The 13,021-nt window shown below is 34.7% G+C and overlaps 1 protein-coding gene across 1 annotated transcript in view; it reads right to left on the reverse strand.

Moving 5' to 3' along the window:
• Nucleotides 1-2,948: 2,948 nt before the first annotated feature.
• LOC126969216 (cyclic nucleotide-gated cation channel beta-1) overlaps nucleotides 2,949-13,021 on the reverse strand; it is a 28,825-nt gene continuing 18,752 nt past the window's right edge. The window contains exons 6-15 of the mRNA XM_050814552.1: nucleotides 12,538-12,797; nucleotides 12,265-12,414; nucleotides 11,518-11,692; nucleotides 10,880-11,010; nucleotides 9,823-9,946; nucleotides 8,991-9,073; nucleotides 8,515-8,661; nucleotides 6,683-6,795; nucleotides 5,644-5,929; nucleotides 2,949-4,556 (exon numbers count right to left, since the gene is read on the reverse strand). Of these exons, the coding sequence (XP_050670509.1) occupies nucleotides 4,458-4,556; nucleotides 5,644-5,929; nucleotides 6,683-6,795; nucleotides 8,515-8,661; nucleotides 8,991-9,073; nucleotides 9,823-9,946; nucleotides 10,880-11,010; nucleotides 11,518-11,692; nucleotides 12,265-12,414; nucleotides 12,538-12,797 (1,568 nt within the window). The 3' untranslated portion in view covers nucleotides 2,949-4,457. The remainder of the gene's footprint in view (nucleotides 4,557-5,643; nucleotides 5,930-6,682; nucleotides 6,796-8,514; nucleotides 8,662-8,990; nucleotides 9,074-9,822; nucleotides 9,947-10,879; nucleotides 11,011-11,517; nucleotides 11,693-12,264; nucleotides 12,415-12,537; nucleotides 12,798-13,021) is intronic.

Raw genomic sequence — 13,021 nt, forward strand, 5'->3', positions numbered from 1 at the left:
TAAACCTTATCGCTAAATAAGACTGTTGTTTACATGTTCAGCGTCTTAACTTCGTCCAGTATTAAGTTCAATAAATACTAGAATTATATTAAATAACTAGCTGACCCGACAGACTTTGTTCTGTACATTTTAAATAAAATACTGTTTTTTTACGAATTTGTTAATAATATTTCATAACACCAAGAATTATGTCGTAAAATATGCTCCCTGCTGTTATAATGAGATTGTTTCACAGCAGAACTGTCAAATCGTGCGTCAATAAATTGTCTCATAGAAAATATGTCCATTCAAAACAAATATTGCGAATAAAAATAATTATTAAAAGTAGTCGAAGTAATCCCCATTAAAATCTGTTCATTAGTTTAAAATTTCACTGGAAACAAACATCAGGACACTAGATTTATATATATATTAAAACTGGTATAATTGGAGTTATTTTGGGAAGAGACTTGCCTTGACGTAAATATATATAAAAAATACCATGCGAGAGGTAAGTTGTATTTTAAGGTTTCTTGAAATTAATCTAATATATAAAATTCTCGTGTCATGGTGTTAAACTTTGAACTCCTTCGAAACGGCTTGACCGATTCTCATGAAGTTTTGTGTGCATATTGGGTAGATCTGAGAATCGGACTACATCTATTTTTCATCCCCCTAAATGTTACGGGTCCACACGATTCTTTTTTTTAATTTTTTTGACATTTTTTTTTAAATTTGTTTGATTATGAGTCAGCATTACAAAATACATACAATTTCCAATTTTCACCCATCTACGATCAACAGTTACTTTTGTATCGCGATTTTAATATCGGCAATACAACGTTTGCTGGGTCAGCTAGTTATCTTATAAAATTAAGATATATATATATATCTTAATATATATATATATCATAGAATAAAACATACGATTATTAGTTTGCTATTTACTTGGTTGATTCGTTAAGGTTATTTAAATATCATATCATTAAATATATACTATTATGTACGGGGTTTTTATGACACAGATTTTGTTCAATGTGAATATTATTAAAACTACATAATACTGAAATGTTTTTTCTTCAGAGTCCCCTCCCAGGAGAGGAGACCAGGAGGCTTTCTTCTTGATCTTCTATAGGTACTCCATTTTTTTTTATGAAAATAAGGGACGAGACTAGCAGGACGTTCAGCTGATGGTAATTGATACGCCCTGCCCATTACAATGCATAACCGCTCAGCATTCTTGAAAAACCCCAAAAATTCAGAGCGGCACTACAACTGCGCTCGTCACCTTGAGACATAAGATGTTAAGTCTCATTTGCCCAGTAATTTCACTAGCTACGAGGCCCTTCAGACCGAAACACAGTAATACTTAGACATTACTATTTCACGGCAGAAATAGGCGTCGTTGTGGTAGCCATAATCTAGCCGGCATCCTGTTCAAAGGAGCCTCCCACTCTATAAAACGAGATAATATTATTGTAACATATAATTCGTATTAAGAGTAAAAAAATTGTCAATGGTTCGTGGTGAAAGTTATGGAATTATCCGTTAAATTCTTGAAGAAAACTATTCATCGTTTTGCTTTGTTAGCGGTGTAATTATTACCAGCACGATATTATTCTGCATTGCTCGCCAAGGAATGTAGTTATATTGTAAAAAAGTCAAAAGTCAAAGATTTATTTCCGTTAATATGTTAAGTAGTCTAGTATTTTAATACTAGAGTAGATACGTGTTCTTTATATGGTCTTCCATATAAATAACATTTATTTATACGAATTTCAAGCCAACACAATCGAAAGCTTCGGTCATATGGTAGTTTCGTATCACACCAGCATTTAAACGCATCTAAATTGGTTCTTTCGCATGGAAGTTATGTTGCCACACACCTAAAACTTTTGCGTTGACTGTAAGTAAATCTCCCACAAGCTTGGAACCTGTAGAAGGTTTTCGATTTTATTAATCTTTTATTTCGGGTATCGAAAAGACTCTTTGAAATATATTTACTCTAGCCAAAATAAGAGTTTATTTTCATTCCCCAACCATTCATGTTAATATCAATATCTACAGAAACTTGATGAATGTATTTGAAATAATTATAGAGCATCATTTCAACTACAACTCCGCCATTCTAATTTGTAACGTAAACACAACCATTTGACATTTAACTTTCTTATACTGCTGTTTTTTGAAACTAGCATCTATTTAATTTGTAACAAGGTTTATATTAGCATGAACAAACGTTAATGATCAGACTCGATTATTCGACGTCTGAACACGCAAAGTTGACATAACGCTAATAATTAATGTATTAGCCGGGATTGGCCGATTAGGGAGGACTGGTAAACAAACGCAGCGAAATATTACGAAATAAAAAATGTTTTACAACTTCGTGTCAACCGGCGGAACTTCACCCTCGATTCTGTGTTTATTTCATGACATTTGATGTAATGACTAATAATTTTTATTTTTATAATTTTAATTCGTGTGTTATTCCCTAACCATTCCAAAATATTCAAAATGCACTTCTGCCGGCACTCCCGGAGTGCAACCCTTATTTTTATTTTATTTTAAGGATGTTTTGAAATAATATTGATTTATCTTATATATAAAATTCTCATGTCGCGGTGTTTGTTGTTAAACTCCTTCACCGATTCTCAAGAAATTTTGAGTGCATATTGGGTAGGTCTGAGAATCGGACAACATCTATTTTTCATCCCCCTAAATGTTAAGGGTAAAAAATTTATTTTTTTAAATTTTGACATTTTATTTTATATTTGTTTGATTATGAGTCAGCATTAAAAAATGGACGTACAATAAACAACTTAATCTTCGTCAAATAAGTTATAAAAAATTATTATGATTGGTGGACTTCATAATGACTTATTTGTTATAGGGATAACTGAAATAACTATAAAACAAAAGGATAATAATGTTTATTTATTACTTTATCATCACAATTTATAAAAATAAAGAGATTGTTATGTTACATTATCAAGTTACATCCAAAATATGATATTTTTATGATATTTCAATTTGCTAAATCTACATACTTAGCTATTTACTTGTAACTAGTTATCATTCATAAAGAACATTATAGCACTACAAAGGTAACTTTAATTTCACAAAAAAATACCACAATTATTTAAATGAAATACTTTTAAAGCATTAAATCGCGTGCTTTTGTAACTGTATTTTTTTACCAATCAGAAGGCTCGACGTCTCACACTGATAACTTCATTTGCTAAATACCTAAATTTATAACAATATCACTTATAGTATACCCATTAGATTACACTGTCTGTGTAAAGTACACCCATATACATTACAATGTTGCTAAAACTAGGCCCAAAGAGAATTTAAATACTACGTTACCAGGCCGTTAAATTGTAAGAAATGAAGTCGATTGACAATCTACCGTTTAATTATAATATCACAAGTAAAGTTATACTTCACGGCTTTGACAATATACCTGCGACATTTAAAACATAAAAATGGAATCCAATGTGGCAAAAAGATTAATTTTTCATTTGTTAATGATAGGAATCGAAAATTCGGTATTTTATATTGGCTGTCTTATTTCATTGCAACATAAAGTTTAATAATATTTCGTATTTTGTGTTTAAGTTTTGACATATGTAAATATATTTCTATATAACATTAGTATCTGATAGCGTCTTCTGCTGCGTGGGTCCCGTATTGAGGGTAGATTTACCGGGATAAAGAGTACAATATGAGTTGAAAACTATCAATGGGGCCCCCATATTGAAGGATTGGCAAGCAGACTTAGTTCTGCAGCATACGCGGTTAATAAGATTAGACAATTAACTATCATAGATACGCGACTAGTTTACTTTAGTTATTTCCATAGTATTATGTCCCATGGGGCAGCGCTGCCGATATAAATACAATATTTGTGCTGCAGAAGAGGTCTATACGCGCTATTTATAACCTTGGTCCTAAAGCAAGAGCAACATTCAAAGAAATTAACATCTTGACTGTTGCTTCTCAATATATTCTTGATAATGTAATGTATGTTCATAGGCACATAAGTGAATTTGCTAGAAACTGTCATAACTATAATGTTAACACCAGGAACAGATATAAACTTATATTGCCTGCTACTCGACTAAGTCGAGTAAGTCTTTTGTGGGGCGAAAAAGTTAATAATAAAAGTATTACGATATTCAAAATCTATTAATATATGTATGTGTGTGTACTTACATACAAACGCACATAAAACATTTATAATATAGATATGATATGACAACAACATAGATATCATTTGTACTCGAGGGTGTTAATGCTCTTATATTTTATTCTCAAACTCCCCATAAGAAAACTATAAAAGCCGTACTTAGTTTGAAATTCTTATATTTCAAGTTATTTTATTTAATTTTCTATATTTTCTTGCAGCCACCATCTATGGTACAAAAATACATTTTGATGTTATTTATTTTATATTAGTCGTGTAGATATTTTTAGGAATCTTCAGGAAGAACTATTGTAGGCACAGGAGTCCACACTCTCTCTCTGGAAGTTGTCTGCTGGTGTTCGGTAGAGATCCGCAAATGGTGGGGCTGTAAATATTTTGGATTAGTGAAGTATTCTTCATCATCATCAGCCGGAAGATGTCCACTGATGGACAAAGGCCTCCTCCAAAGATCTCCACGACGATCGGTCCTGTGCTCCCTCATCCAACGTATTCCAGCGATCTTGACCAGATCGTCGGTCCATCTTGTTTGCCTACCAACACTGCATCTTCCGGTACAGAATTATTGAAATATTATTGAAGAATTAGTGTTTATTAATTCAATGAATGCTTTCTAATAATAATAAAACTCTAATATCAGTTTAAAGTCTAAAATATCATGAAATTGTCAAATATTTTATGCTGGTCATACCATGATAATTAAAAATAGACCACGCTTCTTTTACTTCAGAATTTCTCGTACTTTGATAAAAACTACAGAGAGATCTAGTATGACAGCTTTGAACACGTCGAAAAAAATTACAACACAAGTGTTATCGTCTATTATGGGCAAGGCACGCACACTAAAACAATGTGACTGACGTATCGCGAGTGCACGACTAAGCATTGCTGTTTCATTACTCAAAATACAAAAAAAAAAATACAAAATCATTTATTTCCGACTTTTCATGTACAAATTTACATTTTATACTGACCCCCACACTAGGCGTTGCCTGTCTCGTGGGGGAAATAGTAGAATTAACAGAAAATAAAGATATACAAGCGGCTAGTGACAACAAGGTGATTACTAAAATTTAACTAAATCATATAAAGAAATAAACTGAAAGTAATAACTATACAAGTATTAATTGTGTGTATATGTAGGTGAAAGTGTGTGTATTGTGTATATGTGTATGTATGTATTTTTAGGATTGTACCTTAAGAAGATTTTCAGTTTCCATATAGGATAGTTGTATTAAATATTTTGATAGAAGCTCTTTAGCCTTGAATATGGAGAGTTCTTTAAATTTACATAGCTGGACCAGTTTATTATAAATCATGCAAATAGAGGTTTACAGTCAACCTCAATTTTTTTGGCGTTTTCACAGCTGTCACTTTCTGTCTAGACGTATAAATGATGTAAGATCTAGACGTATAAAATATCTATGCTTATATGTAAGGCTACGATAACTTACTCTGTCCTCGGAAACCATAGACAATTTTCTCTTAGATTGCGAGCTTGCAGATCTTTTCCTTCTGTCAACTGTCAGGTTGCTGTCAACGCTACTGCCGCTTCTCCGCCTTTTAACGGTCTCTATCTTATCTTCGTCGTCCATCTTTTGTTTCGTCTGTCTTGCAGCGTTCTCTCTTATGATCTGATCTGCTCTACGACGAAGTATTTTCGCTGCTTCTTTATGATAGCTCAATGCTGTGTCCATATCGTTTCGTGAAAGTGCGAAGAGTGTGGAATATCCTCGGGACCTTTTATTATAGCAAAGTTAGAGAATGATTCTTCATCAATAATGAGACGTCAGCTATGTTTCTACGTAATGAGAGTGGTAATAGTTAGGAGATTTTTTACCAGGGAGACTCCTTTGCACAGGATGCCGGCTAGATTATGGGTACGACGGCGGCTTTTTCTGCGGTGATGCAGTTATGTGTAAGCATTATTGTGTTTCGGTCTGAAGGGCGCCGTAGCTGGTGAAATTACTGGGCAAATGAGACGAGCAATATGTATTTTACAAAAATTCTAAGTGGCACTGCATTGTAATGTGCAGGGCGTATCAATTACGCGCGTTTTGAATACAACGCCATGATTTAAATAATTCTGCTAAATAATTACATTTCTATTGCTAAAATAAAATACATCGCCATCGAAAGGTGCAAAATGTGAGAGAAAGACGTACATCCCTCTTTTGCACATTTCGCACCACCACCTATGTGCTTGGTATGAGAGTATATTATGTAGTACGACAATGTATCATACACTTAATAGACCATTAAAATCTGATTAGCAGAACCAAGTATGAGCGACATCAAATTGGTAACACGTGAAAAACTCTTACCCCCTATTCATAATAGTCTGCTAACATAAAGCATTGCTAATTCTCACTCTGTCTTCTTCTATTGACCTAAGTCAGAATGAGAAAAAACACTCCTAAGCGGCTGTTTAAAGTTAGCGGGCCATTATGAATAAGGGGGTTAAGCTAAACAATAAGTTAACTATCATCTGACCTGACCGTAGCGGTACGTCTTCGAAGACCATCGATGCCCAGTAAACTGATCTCCCCAAACACGGAGCCTTCTCTCAAGCTGACTAAAACCTCCTTTTCCTCGGGGTCCATTACCTATAAATACAACCTTATATCATTTATACATCTAGATAAAAGGCATAAAAGGCATTTATTTTCTCAAAATTGATTTCTTTAGAATTCTTTTTGATGTAATTTCTAATATAGTAGATACTACGATAGACTGTTACAGCTGTGAAAATTTCGTTCGGTTTGACAGTTAAACTCTATTTTGAGCAATGCACACACAATAACACAAAGTCGATTTGTATTACTAACGTAGCTTGTGACGCACACTAAAGTTATAAACCTGGCCTGTTTTCATCGGTTGTCTAGCAGCAAGAGGCTCTATCTACGTATATATTATTTAAGAATACAACATACTCATAATATAAAAATCAATAAAAAAAAAAATTTACTTTTCTCATTTTAAGATTTTAACTGAACAAATCTTGTATAGAACATTAACAAGGTAAATAATTTCACAGCCTGAATTATTTTAGATTAGTATATAGGTTATTCTGAACGTTATACCGAGACTGAAGTCTCGTGCCAGATTTTGGCGAGACAACACGCCCTGAGAATGCCTCGTGTAGAGGCGAAACACGTGTCGAATTGTTTAAACACAAATATTGGCGGAATTAACACTAAAGAAAACTCAAATCATTTGAATTATGGATTTCCGCAAAGTAACGCCTACTTCAATATATATTCTGAATGTTACCAAATTCTTATTATTATATCTATATTTTTATTAAATATTTATTGATTTTAATACCAATCTTTTGTCTACTCTAATTGAATCATACACATTCTTATTATAAGCTTTGTAATATATTTTTAAATACTGAAGCTTTTTTTGCTCTTAATAGTGGATTTTCATTATTATAACACTAGAAATAAGGGATTGCTTGTAACTAATTGTAGTAGGCTTCATAAGATAAATAATGGGAGAGTTTCTTGCGCCGCTTCTTCTCTCTCAGAGTGCCATTTGTTTCCGAAGCGGTAATAGTATCTAGGATATTAGAAATGACATCAAAAAGAAATCGAAAGGAATCAATTTTGAGAGAATATATGCCTTTTACAAATTAAGTGTTCAACTTTTATTATTATAAACTATAAAATAAACAATAGATGCATGAAATTATTAATAGAGCGTTTTGATTCAGTACAATTCAATGTAAGCTATCTATATATATATTGAAAAGGGACTTTGTTTGGGACTCTTTCATGCCTTAACCATTGATCATATTCACGTAAAACTACCACCATTCGATGCGAAATTTATCCTAGATGGTTTATGGCTACGTATTTTTCGAATTCCAGCGTTCCTTCCTTTTAAAATTCGCACAGCGAAGCGGGCGGGTACAGCTAGTATTAAGTAATTCAATAATTATAATCAGTTTTTTTATGGCATAGGAGGACAAACGAGCGTACGGGTCACCTGGTGTTTAGTGATCAACGCCGCCCACAATCTCTTGCAACACCAGAGGAATCACAAGAGCGTTGCCGGCCTTTAATTAAGGAAGGTGTACGCGCTTTTTTGAAGGTCACCCATGTCGTATCGTCCCGGAAACATCGCACAAGGAAGCTCATTCCACAGCTTTGTAGAACGAGGAAGGAAGCTCCTTGAAAACCGCACAGTGGAGGACCACCACACATCCAGATGGTGGGGATGATATCCTAACTTGTGGCGTGTCGCGCGTTTACTTAATTTTAATTCAGTTTACTCGAAGATTATAGCCGTGACAGTTGGATGTTCCAGCAGATACTTACGACACACTCGCCGGTCTTGATGATGTACATCTGGTGGCCGACGTCTCCGCGCCGCACCACCACGTCGCCAGGCAGGAAGGATACGGGTCGCAGCTGGAGCACCAGGTCTCGCAGCAGGGACGCTGAACAATCGCGGAATAGTTGCACCTGAATTGCGATCAAGAGAACATCTGTGTTAAACATTATCAAGGGAAAGTCGAATTATCAGAGACCCAGTGCTCTGTGAACGGCTGGATCACTTGGCGTTGCGTAGAGACGTCGCTTCGTTGTGTCTTCTAGTGAATTTATCACGGAGATTGTTCCGAAGAGAACGAAAAAATTTATGGACAAGTTAAACGAGCGTACGGGTCATCTGGTGTTAAGTGATCACTCAGTTTAAATTTTTATGACATTGAGACGTGCATTTATCACGCTGTTACAACAGTGCATAGAAGTTTTCACCTCTGTTTTAAAGAGCAACTTATCTACATGCTTACCTTACTTAACGTTGACATATGGACTTCGAGTGCCACGTCCCGTTTCATATTGTAAGGGAGAGAGTTAAGGATCTTTCCTTCATCTGTAAACAGTTATAATTTAAAGTTAAATTTGAAACAATAGTACAGCTAAACTTTTTATGGCCACAAGTCATTTTTTTTATTCACAAATTGCGTAACATACCATTTAGTGCGTAAACAAAACACTCAACTACAAAATATTATTATTAAAGGCAACAATGAAAACCAAAAATTTATTGAAATGATAACTTCTTATGGGAGGGTAAACCGCTTCGTAACGTAATGCGTTACGGCGCCAGTCTGTCTGGCTTCCCTTTCTCTCACACATACGACAGCGGTAGGCAGGCCTCCTCTCTCGCTCTAACCAATTGTTACTTTTATATGATTAAATAATGGTACTAATAATGTACATACACAAAATTCTAATGTTTATATTCAAAAATTGTAACTAAGAATTAAATATATTTAATATAATCAATAAAAGGTTATCTTTTAATATATTTAGCATCATTCTCCTTTTTTATTTTTAAATTAAACTAGCTGACCCGGCAAACGTGGTTTTATATAAATTATTTCTAAAATAAACGTAGCCTAAGTTACTCCTTATAACATCAGCTATCTGCCAATAAAAGTCCCGTCAAAATCGGTCCAGACATTTCAGAGATTAGCCGGAACAAACAAACAGACAATAAAAGTGTATGTACCATATATATATTCATATACATGTAGTAAAAAACGGTTATTTCAATATTACAAACAAACACACCAATTTTATTTATATGTATAGATTATTTGAAACTCGTTTACGAACCGAAACATCGCTGCTGACTCCAGGTGTAAGAGAACCAGCAAGTGACACGACGCTGTAGAGACATCGGCATGTTGAGACTGCGAAGGTATCTGACACATCCATCCACCTTCTGTCGGTATTCCGTCTGTACAAAAAGTTCATCAATGGATCTACTACAGCCATAGTTTAAAACTACAAAACTACAACTCATATTCAAAACAATTTTTTTATCCTGCTTAAAATCGGCAGGCCGTATCAGTTGTCACGCCAGCATTAATGAAGTCATCTGCAAGGCATTTGCCGCTTTTAATATACCAGCTGTTTTAGAGCCAAATGGTATTACCCGCCGCGATGGCAAATGTCCTGATGGAATGACGCTGGTGGCTGGGGCACGGGGAAGGGCGCTGGTGTGGGACGCTACTTGCGTCGACACTCTGGCTCCTTCTTATGTCCAAGTTACGTCAGTTGGTGCTGGGGCTGCTGCTTCGACTGCCGAAGACAGCAAGCGTCGCAAATATGTCGGTCTCAGTGAGTCATCTTTGTGCCGTTTGGTGTCGAGACACATGGCTCGTGGGGCCCAAAGGCGTGGAGAATGTTCAAATACTATCTCCGCACCTCAATAAGGCTACTGGAAACCCAAGCGCTAGCAGCTATCTCGGTCAACTAATCAGCCTAGCTATCCAACGCGGAAATGCTGCCAGTATTTTTGGTACGCTTCCACGTAATGATAGTTTTAATTGTATGTAGTCATAGTATTTTTAATATTGTGAATAAATAACATGTAAAAATTTAAGAACGTAAGAAGTAAGAACAATATTGTAAAAATCTTGCAACGATGGCTTTGACAATTAATTATTAAATGATGAATACGGCTGTATTGCCTTGAACCCTTTGCCTATCCTAATAATGGAGGAAAAAACCAAAAAATAAAAATAACGAATATCGCAATGTCAGAAAATTTTAGGAACTTCACCCTGTTGCTTTTGTGTTACAGTGATGCGCAAGCATCTTAAAATTTCACTCTCATCATTTTTTCATAACGCGCCTAAAGAAGTATAACTTCAAAAAGATTGCTTACCTCCTGACGTGTTGCTGTTGCTATAATGTCACGTATCTGACCAATGAGCAGAGCAAATACGAACACACCCATCAACCAAGCGACAGTCATGTATAAATACTCCCAAGAGTATACCGGCTTGGGATTTTTACCTAAAGAAAAAAAAAACAGTATTTATAGTTTTTTTTTGTTTATATTTAGTATATAGGAAAAAGTTTCTGTAATTTTCGCGACTTTCTGTTGCGAAATAGCGTGAGTGTGACATTAAAAAAAATACATAAATACTATTTACTTTGTAAATTGCGAGTGTTCCAATTTAAAATAAAATACTTTTGAAGGATTAAAACGCGTGTTATTGTAACTTTATTTTTTTACTATATGTTACAATAAACCTTTACCACACAAACGTTTTCTAATTATTCTTTTGTAACACATTTGTTTTGTACATTTTCTGGGATCAACTTGTCAAAGCATATACATCACCCAATAAAAGACTTACTAACTTGACTTAATCGATTAGTAGCCTGTGAATGTTTGCTCCTCGTATTAATATTATGATTGTCGCGGATTCTAGCAAATTTGTGCTTATGAACAGATAGAACATTATCAAGATTATATTGAGATGCAACGAAAAAGTTTTTGATGGCAAAATAACTTACCAATAGAAGTTGCAGTTTTGGTAGCAAAATAGAAGCAACGGATATATGCATTACCCTCGTTGTCATAAACCCACGAGTTTGAACCCAGGCCGATGTATTTGCTGACCGCATAATATGCACAAGCATTGAGATGGATCAAATAGAAGATGTAGAATAAAGTCTTCCCTATTCTCACCTAAGAAAATGGAAAAAAAATGATTCTGTAAAAAATAATCGAACTAAACTCCTTTACCTACAGTGTTTAGGTTATCTTTAAACTAAACTTTGTTATTTTTAAACTAAAATTTGAAAACAAAATTTTATGACTCGAACCCATGGCCTCTCGCACCGTGCGAGTGCTCTCCCTACTGAGCTTACCGTTCGAGTGACGTATGGTCATAAAATCTTTTATGCTTTGTTCAACTCTCAGGTTGTGGCTTCTTCATCTATTTTTTCTACTACACAATAAAAATGCTCTTGTCATTCCTCTGGAAGCAAGAGAGATTAGATGCCATCAGGTTACCCGAAACAAGACTTACAGCTGATTTCTTTTTTATTTAGAGGAAATAAAACTACTCAGGTAATGCAGTCACAGATTGGATGAGGGCAGGTTCGTTCATCGTGGAGATCTTTGGGGGAGACCTTTCTCCAGTAGTGTCCGGCTGATGATGAATGCAGTGCCAATTTTACCATAAAAAAGAATATTTGTTAATAATGTAAATATTATTATAAAATACTATTTACTTAGCACAGATCAAAATTACTTACCACATATGGAGAAGAAAGGACCCGGTCCATAGTTTGGTGGAACTCCCAGAAAGTTTGTAATTTGAGCAGTCTTGGTAATCGTAAAATTACCAGTTTCGGGCCGAAATACAAGTATAGAACATCAAGGGGAAGGAGAGATATTACATCGAACTGAAAGAAAATTACTATTAGAGATAACATTATGAGAATGCTGTAGGGAATTTTCACATGGAAATTTCCATATTTTTACAGTGTTCTGAAGAATTGTATTTTTTTATTTATGAAAATAGCTACCTTGTATTGTTTCGTCTTCTTATAATTTTTCCTTGTCTCTACTTGATCAGTTACCCAAAAGCCTTCATTTAAAAACATTAATCTTGGCTTTACAAAGGCGACATCAAAGAGGTAAACCAGGTCACAGAAATAATCCAAGGTCATCCATAATGGAAGATTTTCTGGAGTTTGATAGGGGAAGGTCGCCCGTAGAACCACACACCAAGCATTGTAACCATAACAGAAGGTTACTAGAAACAGCCAAGTTATATAAACGCGACCTGGAAGTATAATAACTAATTTATTAATACAGTGTCGCGTTCCAGTGGTGACATTAAATAAACACATGGGTTATACTTACACTTAACCTTAATCATAAAAAAAAATCAAAATAAAAAATAATACACAAATAAAATTTGAACACAAAATTTTATGAACGATGTAAAGACTGTAAAGGAGATCCTGTAGATGAAGCCACAACCTGAGAGTTGAACAAATCATACAA

Source organism: Leptidea sinapis, chromosome 17 (assembly GCF_905404315.1).
Source record: "Leptidea sinapis chromosome 17, ilLepSina1.1, whole genome shotgun sequence".
NCBI classification, from domain to species: Eukaryota; Metazoa; Arthropoda; class Insecta; order Lepidoptera; family Pieridae; genus Leptidea; species Leptidea sinapis.